The 15,077-nt window shown below is 39.1% G+C and overlaps 1 protein-coding gene across 2 annotated transcripts in view; it reads right to left on the bottom strand.

The window, feature by feature from the left end:
* ELP3 (elongator acetyltransferase complex subunit 3) overlaps positions 1 to 15,077 on the bottom strand; it is a 98,532-nt gene that overhangs the window by 38,988 nt on the left and 44,467 nt on the right. For both annotated transcript variants that reach the window (XM_055295821.2, XM_055295820.2), the window contains exon 10: positions 14,507 to 14,700. In XM_055295821.2, the coding sequence (XP_055151796.2) occupies positions 14,507 to 14,700 (194 nt within the window). The remainder of the gene's footprint in view (positions 1 to 14,506; positions 14,701 to 15,077) is intronic.

Raw genomic sequence — 15,077 nt, 5'->3', positions numbered from 1 at the left:
AGTGACAAAGGAAAAAGACTACATCAAAATTAAAGATGTCTGTGCTGCAAATCATACCAATAAAAAAGTGAAAAAAGTAACTCACAGAATGAGAGAAAATATATGTAAATCATATATCTGATAAGGGACTTGTATCTAGCATATATAATGAACTCTTACAACTCAACAACAAAAAGACAACCCAAGTGAAAAACAGGCAGAGAAGGGACTTCCAGTTTCTGGTTCTGCATTTAAGGAGCTTGCAAGTTGCTGCTCCACTTGAACAAGTAGAAGGTCAACCGTCTGAAAAGTCAACAACTCTTCTTGGACCTATAAGAGGGGAAGACACAAGGTAAACTACTGCCCCGGGAGCGAAGAGACAGACAGGCAAATAGAGGGAGTTGTGGCTTCCCAGAGCAGAGATCAGAGACTCCCTAGTGGAAGTCGTGGCTTAACAGAGCAGAGACTCCTGAGTGGAAACTGCTGTGAGAAACCAACACTAAGGTAAGAAAACCTGAATTGTAACTGATGAACTGCTGGAGGCTCAGACAAGTCTGAGAGTTAAAAACTCCAGGTGGACCCACTCACAGGCCAACTCCTACAATATTGAGAGATTTACCTCCAGTAGCTTGGCCAGGTCCCCACATTAAATATCAGAGAAATAAACCCTTCTGCTTCTGGCTGGGAGAGGGGAAAAGAAACCATTTTGAAAAATGACCTAGCACTGCTTTTCTTAATAAGGCCTTCCTGCAGGAGAAACTAGTTAACCAGAGCCTAACTGACCTGGGAGAAGGAAATATCCAACTCCTGCCCACTCTAGTCATCCTGTCCCATCTAAGGGGGTAGGAAAAACCGAGAAACCCTTGTGAAGTTCACAGTCCAGAGGCACAGGCTCACTGAAAGACTAAGACCTAATCACAGGACTAGCGAACACTTCTCCCCCGTCATCTTACCATCAGGTTACTATAAGCCTATTTACAGCAATTCCTTTTACCTAGAACATTATATGTCCGACTATGAAGAAAAAATTAGAAGGCATACCAAAAGGCAAAAGACACAACTTGAAGAGACAGAGCAAGAATAAGAAACAGACCAGGAAGTTAAAACAACTATAATGAACACGCTGAAGGCTCTGACGGAAAAGGTGCCAGCATTTAAGGACAGAGGGGAATGTAAGCAGAAAGATGGAAATCCGAAGAAAAACTAAAAAGAAATGCTAGAGATCAAAAAAATCACTGAAACAGAAATAACGAATGCCTGTGATGGGCTTAGTAGTAGATAAACATGGCTGAGAAAAGAATCTCTAGGCTTGAGATATTATCAAGAGAAACTCTGAAAATGGAAAAGCAAAGACAACAAAGACTGAAAGAAATAGAACAGAATTTCCAAGAACTGTGGAATAATTACAAAATGTGTCACACAGGCCGAGTACGGCGGTTCACGCCTATAATCTCAGCACTCTGGAAGGCCGAGGCAGGAAGATCACTTGAGCCCAGAAGTTCGTGACCAGCCTAGGCAACATAATGAGACCACATCCCCATAAAAAATGGAGGCACACGCCTCTAGTCCTGATTACTTGGGAGGCTGAGGTGGGAGAATGGCTTGGGTAAGAGTGAGACCCTGTCTCTAAAATAAATAAAAGGTGTAACATATGTGTAATAAGAACACCAGAAAGAGAAGAAACAAAATAATATAAGAAATATTTGAAACAACAGTGACTGAGAAATTCCCAGAATTAATATCAGACACAAAACCACAGATCCAGGAAGCTCAGAGAATACCAAACAGGATAAATGCCCCCAAAACCTACACGTAGGCATTTCATTTTCAAACTACAAAAAATAAAAAGATAAAGAACATTCCTGAAAGAAGCTGGGGAGAGGTAGAAACACCTTACATATAGAGAAAAATAAAAATTATATCCAACTTCCCCTAAGAAACCATGCAAGCAAGAAGAGAGTACAGTATAGTATTTAAAGTCCTGATAGGAAAAAAAACACCTGCCACCAACCTAGAATTCTGTATCCAATGAAAGTATTCTTTCAAAGGATAATAAAGGAGAAAAAAAGGCTTTCTCAGACAAAAATTCAGGGAATTTGTTGCTAATAGATCTGCCTTGCAAGAAACGTTAAAAGAAATTCTTTAGAGAGAAGGAAAATTATATAGGTCAGAAACTCAGACCCACATAAAGAAAAATGTTGAACAAAAATAAGGGTAAAATAAAACCTTTCCTTTTTCTTATTTTAAAATGATCTAACAGGGTTTGTTCAATAGCAACAATGTATTCAATTATGTATGTTGCTATAGATAGCTTATGTGTGTGTATATACATACATATATACAAATGCTTACTTATGCATGTATTTAAGTGAAATGAATGACAGCAATGACACATGGGACAGGAGGGAGGAATTAGGATTATTTTGTTATTATAAGGTATCACGTTATCTGTGAAGTGAAGTGGTAAAGTGTTATTTGAAAGTGAATTTAGATTAGTAGTAAATGCACATTGCAAATTCTAGGGCAAACACTAGAAAAAAAGAAGTACAAAAAGAAGAATAACTGATGTGCTAAGAAAGGAGAGAAAATGGAATAATACCTAATGCTTAATTAAAACCACAAAGGGCAGAAAAAGAATGGAAGACAAAAATAGAAACAAAGAACAAGGGCAGCAAAAGCAGTGCTTAGAGGAAAATTTATAGCACTGAATGCCTATATTAGAAGAATAATCTAAAATAAAAAATCTAAATTTCCATCTTAGGAAACTATAAAATGAGTACATTAAATCCAAAGTAAGCAGGAGAACATAAATAATAAGAATTAGAGTGGAAATTCATGAAATTGAAACAGGAAATCAACAGAGAAACAAATCAATGAAACCAAAAACTGGTTCTTTGAAAAGACCAATAAAAAGTTGATTAGCCAAGCTAACAAAAAAGAGAGGACGGAAATGCCTAGTATCAGAAGTGAAAGAGGAGACATCACTATAGAGCCCATGAACATTAAAAGGATAACAATGGAAAACTATGAACAACTCTATGCCCACAAATTTGATAACCTAGATGAAATGGACAAAGTCTCTGAAAGATACAATCTGCCAAAACTCACAAGAAGAAATACTCAATCTGAATAAGACTATATCACTGGTGAATTCTACCAAACATTTAAGCAAGACTATACCAATTCTCTACAATCTCTTTCAGAGGACAGAAGCAGAGGGAATACTTCTTAGTACTTCTTAACTCATTCTGTGAGGCCAGCATCCTTAATACCAAAACCAGACAAAGAACTTACAAGAAAACTACTGTCTGAGTCTGTTCGAGCTACTCTAACAAAATACCATGAATTGTTTAGCTTATGAACAACAGAAATTTACTTCTTCCAGTTCTTGTGGCCAAGATTAAGGTACTTGCATATTCAGTGCCCGGTGAGGGCCCACTTTCTCACAGATGGTGCCTTCTTGCTGTGTCTCACATGATGGAAGGAATGAGGCAGTTCTCTGGGGCCTGTTTTATTGAGTAACTAATCCCATTCATGAGAGCTCTGCCTTATTAACCTAATCACATCCCAAAAGGTCCCACCTCCTGATGGTAAGGATTTCAACACATGAATTTTTATTTTTTTTTGTGGGGGAGGAACATTCAGATCACAGCAACTACAGACGAACATCTCTCATGAACCTAGATGCAAAAATCCTCAACAAAATATTAGCAAATGAAATCCAATGTATCAAATGCATAAAGAGAATATGTTGAAACCAAGTGCGATTTATCGTAATTCATCAAAACAATGAGCTAAAGTAGAAAATTTCACGATATTAGTCGATACAGAAAGTGCATTTGACAAAATCCAACACCCATTCGTGATAAAAGCTCTCAATAAACTAGGAATAAAGGGGAACTTCCTCAACTTGATAAAGAGTATCTAAAAATGCCTATCGCTAACACCATACTTAATGGTATCCAGTGAGAAAGTCTTCATTCTCACTGAATGTGTCCAGTGTTTCCTCATGACCAGAGGCCATGAATTCTTGGCAGGAATACCAGAGAAATGATGCCCTGTCTCAGTGAATAATATAGGCATGCTATATTGACCTGTTTCATCACAGGATGCCCTGGTCAAGACTGTGTCTGCTGGCTATCTACACCATGGTCACCATTTCCCCCTTTACATCTGAGTAATATTTTATGGGGAGAAATGACAATATCATGACGACACCCTGTTCCTCATCAAACCTACAACTACTAGTCTCACATCGACTGATGACTCCTGTCTCTATCACCTTTCCTATAATGGTTGCCAAATAGTGACTACTTCTACCATCCCTTCTATATTTACTAGTTGACCTTGTATGTAAGGAAGACTTTTCCCTTCTTTCCTATTTATCTATTCATTTATGTGTATCAGTATAAACTTATGGATTCCTATTTTATACAAGTTTTTAACTAATATTAACGTTATTTATTTTGTTGCTGACATTAGATTTTTGCCAGTGGGTATGCATTCAGGCTGGTTTCTGGGTCCTTCTGACATGACCCCGTCATTCTTTGATTATTTACTTACTCTCTGGAATGACAAGACATTCTATCTTCATCCTGTATGTTTGCTGCCCAGCCCTGGAAACGGTCATTTTTCTAGGCACTGATTTCTTTTAGTGGAGAGTGGTATTTAGAAACTATGATCTTGGAACTCACTGTGTTCATTACTGCTGGGGTGTTACTGCCTCTAGAACCTCTCAGAATACACTACTAAGAAATATATGCATGCATACATACATACACACACAGAGAGAGACATATATTTATATATATAAACATGCACGCTATAACTATTTCTATATATAAATTTTTAAACCCGTAAGTTCATACTGATAATTCCAATACTAACATGGTACCTTGGTGTTCTTTTCAGCTTTCACCTTTTAAATGTCTGTAAATCCCTTCAGGGAGTGAGAAAACTGGCTCTCCTTATCTTTAGGACATCTACTCATTTGCTAAATTAAATAACTTCTTTGCTCTATGTAACTAATCTCCCAACAACTGCAGCTGCCATCTCTGCACTCCCTCCCCTTACCTCTGCATCAGTCAGGTGCCAGGTATGCTGCTGGCCACGCTTTAGGCGCACTGTCTCCACAGGCAGTGGGAAGGGGAGATGGAAAGGCAAGGGGAGATGATCTCTATAAATATTTAATAACAAACTGGTACTTTCAAAAGACATTAAAATTTCAACAGACGTAAACTCTCTAGGGAAGGTTTTACATACAGTGTTGGTAAGCAGAACTGTATGATAAAAAGACCCAGGAGGCTGCTACACAATCTGTGGGGCCCGGTGCAAAATGAGAACATGAGTCCTTGTGAAAAAAATTATTAATAATTTCAAGACGGTGACAGCAGAGCATTAAGCCAAGTGCAAGACCCTATGAGACTGCATGGGTCACATATCCTTGAAGCTGGCCCTGATTACCAGAGAGCACAAGTCAGTGAGGACCTGGTAACACAGGCATTCACGCTGATGCTGACAATTCACAAATGTCCTTAAATTGACGTCTGCCACTATGAGAATGCAACATGGATTCAATGGTCTTTGGTAGTATCGTGCCGCGAGTATACCAGATGGAAGTTTTTCCTCATTAAGGAACAGAAATGTGGTAATTGCCAGTTTCAGTGACAAAATCTTTTTCACTGAAAATGAAAAGAGATAATTCTATGTATGCTGAGCATGTTCAATGGACAGAGTACTGCAGTACGCAATCTGGACTATATAAGCAGGCATTGTTACAGTCTTCTAGGAGTTGAAAACCTAGATGAGATAACTGACTGAGCTTGCTACATTCATCTAGGTAGGAGTTAAAATTATTTTTAGGTTTCTCCATTTGATTCAATCTAGTTCCACTTTCTTGGCCTGAAGATCGACTACATACAAGAATATTCACTGTTCTATTTCAATAGGTAACATTTCAAGCTTAGAGGTGCTGATATTTGCAATTTGCTCATCAGAAACCTTTCAAGTGATGTCTAGGCCTTTTTTTGTCTGCAGTTGCTCATACATCAGAAACATGTTTGGGTTGTGAATTGGTATTCCTATTCTAATGTTTCACGATGATTTAAATATCACATCGGCAGATAGCTGTCAAATAGCCTGAGGGCAGCAACAGTTTAATGTGGCTCCATTATGTGTCTGGACAGAATTTTACATTTAATCATTGACTGTACCCTTCAGGGCTAGAACACAGAATCTTCTATTAGGATGCTGCTTCATAAAAACACCCTGGAAGATGTTACTGACTCAACTGTCATAAAACTAAAAAGTATAAATAGTCTTTTTTAAAAAAAGGTAATGGGTAGGGCAGGGCAGGGAAAATAACGAATTAAAAACATCAAGTAATCTAACAGTAAACTACAGTAAAATTTTAAAAGTGTGAAACATTGTGTTCCCACTCAAATTATCTTCCTTTCCTCCATTCTCCCTTCTGATACCTGCCTAAGTTCCTTCTCGGCCAGGCGTGGTGGCTCACGCCTGCAATCCCAGCACTTTGGGAGGCCGAGGCAGGCGGATCACCTGAGGTCAGGAGTTCGAAACCAGCCTGGCCAACATGGCGAAACCCCATCTCTACTAAAAGTACAAAAATTAGCCGGGCGCGGTGACAGGAGCCTATAATCCCAGCTACTCAGGAGGCTGAGCCAGGAGAACAGCTTGAACCTGTGAGGCGGACGCTGCAGTGAGCTGAGATTGTGCCACTGCACTCCAGCCTAGGTGACAAGGGTTAGACTCCGTCTCAAAAAAAAAAAAAAAAAAAGTTCCTTCTCCACATAAACCTTGTAAGTTCAGCTTCACCAGTCAAGTGTGTTGCCTGTAATTGGTGGAAGCTGCCACTAGGTGAACCTCCATAGAGGCTAGGCAGATTTTCTAAAGGCACAGAACAGAAAGACACAAATGATTTTCCTTTACAATGATTTAAAACAAAAATAAATAAACTATAATTATTAAAAATCATCTGGACTAAATATCCTGGGAGACTTTTCTCCTTTGCCAGTGGTTTCTTCCTAGCAAGACATAACTAATATCAAATTAAACAGAGTCAGGGTGCTTAACTGTAGTCTTAGACTAACAGCAATTTTCTACAGTCTCAGAATTGCTCTAAAACTTTAAGGCTGAAGCTAGAAAAAAACATTGCTGAGTAAAATCCCCATGAGTCTCTCTTCCCAAATCAGAAAGTTTCTCAGCCACTTGATGCTGTATAAACACTCAGCCTTCTCATATACATTTGGCTATAAAGTTTAAGTTAGCAATTAACATTTTTCTGAGCACTTTTATTTCAAAATTTTACTATCTAGCTTTTGATAGGTTTCTTTTTTAATTTTTTTTTTTTTTTTTGAGACGGAGTCTCACTCTGTCACCAGGCTGAGTGCAGTGGCACGATCTCAGCTTACTGCAACCTCTGCCTCCCAGGTTCAAGCAATTCTAGCGCCTCAGCCTCCCAAGTAGCTGGGATTATAGGTGCCCACCACCACACTCGGCTAATTTTTTTGTATTTTTAGTAGAGATGGGGTTTTGCCATGTTGGCCAGGCTGGTCTTGAACTCTTGACCTCAGGTGATCTGCCTGCCTCGGCCTTCCAAACTGCTTGGGAAAACAGGCGTGAGCCACTGCGCCCAGCCTGATACAAGTTTCTTTCTAAAAGTCCAGACATTTTAGATAATGTCTGAATTCCAAAATTCTAGTTACCAAATTCTAGTTATATCTGAATATAAATTTTAAAGCACTTTGAAATGGAATTTCAGGGTTTTTGTTTTTGGAGACAGAGTCTTACTCTGTTGCCTAGGCTAGAGCGCAGTGGAGCCATTACATCCTATTGCAGCTTTGACCTCCCAGGCTCAAGTAACTCTCCCACCTCAGACTCCTGAGTAGCTGGGACTACAGGCATGTGCCACCTCACCTGGCTAATTTTTAAAATGTTTTTATTTTTTGGTAGAGATGGGGTTTCACCATGTTTCCCAGGCTGGTCTTGAACTCCTAGGCTCAAGTGATCTACCTGCCACGGCCTCCCAAAGTGCTGGGATAACACACGTGAGCCACTGTGCCTGGCCGAATTTAAGGTTTTTAAATAGAGAGATGAAGCTGTTTTACTAGAACACAGCTATCAGATTGTTATTATGTGCAAAGTGTCCTATACGAACATGAATGTGGCCTCTTGGTTCCCTAGTCTCCTATTCGCCTGGGTGAGAGGAAAGAATTCAAAATGAGGCAACATTTATGAACTTTTTCTGAGCTTTCTCAATAAAAAGACAATATTTATAATCTAAATTTCATGACTGGCAAATTAAATATAAACAGACAACTGATGTAAGAAGAAACACAAATAATAATTAGTTACAAGGGAAACTAGGGAAATGCAAATTAATACCCTTCATTAAATAAAATAAAAATACTATAAAGCACCCAATTCTATAGAGGTTGTGATAAAACCAGTAAATGTTTACTTTAAACTGGTATAATCCCTTTGGAAAGCCATATCAATATTCATAGCAAAAACTGTAACATTTATTTATTTTCCCCTTGTTCCAGAAAGGATTTAAGAAGTATAATAATAATGAAAAGATGCTTAGACCCCTTACCATGCATAATCCTTCTCCCAGATTATACTACCCTAAGAGATTACTTCAACAGCAGTAGAAAGTTCTATGTACATGAAGTTTAGCTGTAGTGGAGGCCAGGATAATTACATTTAAAAAAGGAAGAAGAAAGCAAAGAAACCTAGAAGCAACCTAAATTTCTAACAAGGCGAACAGCTTACTAAAAAAGACAAATTAAAATTGCAGAGTACTATGCTGCCATTAAGTTTATAACCATGAAGATTATTCTAAATCCTTAGGAAATGGAACATGAAAGTGCCAACAGCAAATTTGCCAGTGTATAAAATATACTGATATGTAAAGATGCACTCCAACTTTGTAAGGAAATTTTTGGAAAAGTAATGTTAACTTGTTATTAATACATATATTGAAAGTGGTTTAGTAGTTCTACAGATAAAACATTATTTTGCTCATGTAAATAGAATATTTTATGGCTAGAAATCAGGAAGAAACATAAGTTCTGGATAATTAGTAATATTCTACAGACTGTTGTGGGGGGAGTATAAAATCACATGATCAAAAAAGAAGTGTGTGAGACCATGGAGTGGTGCTACACAGCAGAAGCGCAAGATGTAATACATTGACTAGAACGTGAAATCTCATACGCTACCTCAGCACTGCATACGCCTAGTCTAAAATTTCACTGATTTCAGTGGCTGCTGAGAATAAAAAGCAAGTTCCAATATAAAATAAATCTGAATCATTTTTCAATGTGGTATATACAAAGAAATGAGTAAAAAGGAAGTAGCAAAATATAGTAAGTATGAATGAGTTCTTACGCAGGCAGTCACAGTAATAGTTTAGTAACACTCAATGCAAAACATAAAGTAACATAATGCATCTGAAGGAATTCTCCTCATGCTTACAAAAAAGTAAATGCTTTACTGAACCTCAGTCCACAGTAAGCTACGTTAAAAAAAAAAGAATTCTAACAGAAACATGTGTAAAAACAAACATCAGTTACATATCAAAAGCACCAAAATTACATAAAAAAGAAGAAAACAAAATGGAAAATACTATGAAGATATTAGTCTTTGTACTAAAAAATCTAGCAAATGATCATATTCACAGTTAACTACATTATCAATCCTAAAGCATAAAAACCTGACATCACAGCTAGACTCTGGATGACTCCCTTCACCAATGGCATTACTGTGTTAGGAACCGAGTCATCGCTATCTTCAAACAATAAACTGTCCTCAGACTCATGGAGGACGTTACTAATTCCACATTTTGAAAGAGATTGCACCACTGCCTCTTGTTTTACAGTATTCCATTTTAATCCACCCACCTATGTGTGAAGTAAGAGTGTCACTTCAAAATCTTAAGCCTACATCCACCTGTACCACTCCTCACTCACAAGCTCCTTAAGTGATGTATTGATAGAGAAATATATGTGACAGTTGGGCCTCCTGAAATTAGAGCTTGTGGACTCTCCTATGGGCCAATTCTCCGTAGGAGAAGTGTCACGGGGTCATATCAGACGAACTGAGAACAGCCAGGTTTCCTTAACAGGCCTCATATGTTGCTTATTAATAATGTCATGCCTTTCTTATCATACGACCTTTTGGTTGTATCATATAAGTGTTCTCCACTCTTCCTGTCATCACTCCTTTACATTTTTCCTATAGAGACTATTTCTGCTGCTCTTGTTTTCAAGTCCTTATTTTCTCAGTTGTCGGTAGGCCAGGATAATGTCACATAGTGGTATTTAAAAGTGTATAAAATTAAGCTTTTAATGGTATAGCAATGTCTCTGCTGCTTTTGACTCATCTGGTTACAGCAGAAAGAAATTTAAGCTGAAAACGAAGGGAGAAAATGCAAATTCTTCATCTGATTGCCTGTGGGATCCATGCCTTGTTACTTTCGGTATTTCTGGATGTGAAATTGCTAACTATTTTGTGCTATCTGTTGCCATGCTCTGTGGCTGAGAAGCTGCATCTTTACTGCTCTCTGGTTGCTTGAGTCAGTTATACATGCAACTCATCTTCTTCTTTTGTCTCTGTGAATGCTATTTACTGCAGCTTTGTTGTCTACTGTATTAATTTAGATTTTGAAACAATCACAAAGTTAAAAAGTCCCAAGTGCAGTACAAATAATTATTTTTCTGAACTATTTGAAAGTTAATTTGCAAATAAGATGTCCCAACGCCCTGAGAATACTTTAAGTATTTCCTACGAGGATATTCTCTTACATAACCACGAAAGAACCATCAAAATGAGGAAGTTAACATGGATACTTCACTAGTGTCTAATCCTAGACCCCATTTGAGTTTCACCAGTGTCCCAATAAAGTCCTTTACAGCCAAAGGACCTAGTTCGGAACCTTGTATTTAATTGTCATGTCTGTGTAGTCTCCTTCAAGTTGGAACTCTTTTCTTCATCCTGATACTTTTGAAGATTACGGGCCAGTTAGGTTTTAGAATGTTCCTCAATTTTGTTTTGTCTAACGTTTCCTGACTATTGGATTCAGATTGTGAAGTTCTGGCTGAGTAACAGAGAAGTGATGCTATGTTCTCAAATCCTCTATCAGGCAGCCTAGAATTGTGATTTGTCCTATTACTGATAATGTTCACTTTGATCAGCTGCCAGGTTTTCCCACTATTAGGTTATTCTCTTTCACTCTGCAATTGGTAAGTATGGTGGGGGAGATACTCTGAAACTATGTGCAGTCGGTAGTCGGTTCTAGTTCTGTTAGCAGGCAGTAGTTAACGTTCTGTTAGCAGGCAGTAGTTAACATTCTACCAAGTGTCACCAACACACTTATATTGTATACCGAGCAATTGCTCCTAGGGAAAATACAAGGTTAGGTTCCTGTGAGGCACTGGTCACAATATTTTTGTCGACTGTTTAATACATAACCTTGTTTTATGTGTGTTTCTGTTTAAACACACCTTATCTTATATATATTGTTGATTCATGAACACTGAACTCATGGCCAACGGCACATCACTCATGCCTGAACAAAGCTTACACAACATGTATTCTCTCCAGAAGGCACGTCACAGCCTTCCTGCACTGAGGAGCAATAGCCAGCACTTCAGTACTATGCTTGGGGGCCATACTAAACGGCGAATCCTCAAAAAAACGCACAAAACTTTGAAAAACATGGCATGAAACAGACTGCAGGAAGGACATTGGCTCCCAGTGTGAGCATTGAAATGAGAAGGCAGAGCACCACCTGTTTGACCTCAGCTGGTGACAACGCTGGGCAACTCAAATTTTTCACTGCTAAGCATGCCCAAGAATGACTGTGAAAATGCCAGTATTGGATTTGAGTCACAAACGAATGTTAGTGAGTAGGAAAATTTGCAAATAAGGAATCTGAGAATGATGAAGACTGACTGCAAATATTATATTTCTGAATCACACTTCTAATTTATTAATTATGAATATTGGTATAAACTGGTGGATTCCTATTTTATTCAGCTGGTTATAATCTGTTAATATCAATATTTATTTTGATTCTCAAATTGTCCCAGATTTGGCCAGTGGGAGCCCTTTAAGCCAGCTTCCCTCTTCTTCTTTGAACACTTCCTTACTTTCTGGCACAAGAAGTTCCTTTTAGTAATGGAGAGCATTTAGAGACCAAGATCTAGAAACCAGCTGTGCTCACTGGAAACTAAGTACACTCATTGCTATAAAACACACACACACACACACACACACACAATATTTACAGTTGTCCCTCGGTATCCAAAGGGGATTGGTTCTAGGACTCCCAAAGTCCCTCATGGATGCTCAAGTCCCTCATATAAAATGGTGTAGTATTTGCATATAACCTATGCACATCCTCCTGCATACTTTAAATCACCTCTAGATTACTTTTTTTGAGATGGAATTTCACTTTTGTCACCCAGGTTGGAATGCAATGGCATGATCTCTGCTCACTGCAACCTTCGCCTCCCGGGTTCAAGTGATTCTCCTGCCTCAGCCTCCTGAGTAGCTGGGATTACAGGCACCTGCCACACATCTGGCCATTTTTTGTATTTTTAGTAGAGACAGGGTTTCACCATGTTGGCCAGGCTGGTCTCGAACTCCTGACCTCAGGTAATCCGCCCACTTCGGCCTCCCAAAATGCTGGGATTGCAGACGTGAGCCACCACGCCTGGCCTCTAGATTACTTATTGATATCTAATACACTGTAAGTACTATAACTAATTGATACACTGTATTGTTTAGGGAGTAATGACAAGAAAAAAAATCTGTACATGTTCAGTACAGATGCAACAACCACCCACTGTTTTTTCTGAATATTTTCCATCTGCAGTTGGTTGAATTTGAAGAATGCAGAATCCGAGGATGTGAAGGGCCGACTGTGTTGTTATTCATTACATTTACACTTATTTCTACATCTACCTATATGTTGGAAACCATAAGTTCACACCACTATCTCCTGTTCCAAAATACCGCAGTGCTCACACTAATTTTCTCCTTTTTCAACTTTTGTAATTGACTTCTAAGATAACAAAAAAAACGTAGCACCCATTATCCTTAATATCTGCTGATTAGATTAACTCCTTGTAAGTAACTGGTCTTTTCTTGCTGTCTCCTCTTCTGCATATACCCCCAACCCACCCCTGGAGGACATACAGCTCTGACATCCTGTACCAGATACCAGATCTGCCCTTGGTGAGAATGAATGCCCTTTTCGCCACATTCTGACTTCATCAGCCTGCACCACGCCTCTGCCTCCTGCATGTGAATGAGTGACCTTCTCACCCTGCTCTGGACCGCTGTGGCTCCCTGCCTCCTGCACGTGGACACCTACACTGCTCCGCACCACCTAATGTCTTTTGGACTGAATTGCTTCAGAAGGGTTGAACGACAAGGGGAAGGGCCACGCAAGCAATTTCAACAGTTGATTTTTCTATTAAAATCTCCTTAGTATTCTTAGGTGTATTTTTAAAAATAGAGACCATATAGGCAATTTAGATCCTGCAGTTTGGCCAATGATTTTAAAACTGTGAGAAATCAGTATGCAGCAGAAGTATCATGTAAATGTCCTTTGACCTTCAAGCAAGTCCGTTACTTTATATCCTTGATAATTTTCCTTAAGTAGTTAATTCGGCTTGTTTTCAGCGTTCATTGCTTTACATGATCAGTCACACAGTTTCTGTGCTCAGTGGAGTCCTGCTCTAGCAGCTGATTGTAACGCATTTGCAGTCTCCTTCTGGCCTTGCATTCGTAATATTGGAACCTGGGTAGTTTTTGGCAGGGTGGTGGGAATGTGTGTGTGGGAACTGGCTTTGTTAGGATTGTAGGTATACAGGTAACTTTATGGCTTCTAAAATTTTTCTGTGATGTTATGTTACGTTTCCAGTATATATGTATGTATGTATGTAAGTACAAATAGGTAAATAAGGTTCCTGATCGTGAATGAGATCTTACTTTCTCTTTTCTAGGAAGAAAGTTCAGATTATTTCATTTTCTTCAAGCCATCAGAAATACATCACCTTTCCTCCATATTTACATTAATATCTGTAAAGAGTGATTGTTGCTACTCTTTTTCTTTCAGAGGCTCTAGAACAGAGATTGCACACTTGGCCACACTTCTTATGCTCATACCCATTACTGCATCTAGATGGAAGCAGACCTGGAAGAGGAAACACTGAACTAGACCATAAGCTGCTCGGAAGCAAGCACCATGCCTATTGACCATCACGGCTCCGTCTCCAGGCTCATGAATGAATGGGTAGATAAATAAATATGATATTGGCAAAGTGGCTTAGACATGCTATGATTTCCATCCCTCTCTATTTACAGATAGCATTCCAGTTATCTTATTTCCATTAAAAAAAATCCAAAACCCTCAATATGAAATCAGACTATTTCCATGAGAAATGGTAAACAGACTAGTCACCAACTATTTTAGGAATAAAAGACAACACACTACCTCTGCACTCGGTACACTCGAGTCCATGGAGGCACGAGGGCTAGGATCCGAGCCACCAATTCGACCAGGTCACTAGGAGAGTAACTCTTATATCTTCCTGATTTCCAAAGCTCATAAAGCCCGGTCCCACGAATCACCAGGGTAGGATAGAGTTTCAGACCATCGGGACGAAAAGCAGGGTTCTCAAAAAACTCCTGTGAATAGAGAACAGAAAATGACTTCTCCATTAGTTATGCAGAGATCACCGAAGGTGAAATCTCAACCCTTGACAGCTTCTCTGGCACACCCAGTAGGCCCTGGGGTAGTCTTTGCTTCTGACCACGTAGGGCGTACAGACAGAACAGAAACTCCTTGTTTCTGTAGCCTCACTGGAGCAAAGCAAGTGTGTGCTGGACAGCACTAGGCCCTCACCATTCCAGCTTGTCTCCTGCACAATCTCATCTCATGCCACCCCTCACCATCTGGCTTTTCCACTCCTGCAAAGGCAATTTCCTTTGCCTGGAAAGTTCATCAATGTTTCTTTATCTAGCTCATCTTCAGGTCTCAGTTTGAATGCCACTTCTTCAGAGAG

This window comes from Symphalangus syndactylus, chromosome 10, assembly GCF_028878055.3.
Source record: "Symphalangus syndactylus isolate Jambi chromosome 10, NHGRI_mSymSyn1-v2.1_pri, whole genome shotgun sequence".
Classification (NCBI taxonomy): Eukaryota; Metazoa; Chordata; class Mammalia; order Primates; family Hylobatidae; genus Symphalangus; species Symphalangus syndactylus.
Note: the sequence above shows the minus strand (reverse complement) of the source record. Positions and strands in the feature narration are given on the sequence as shown.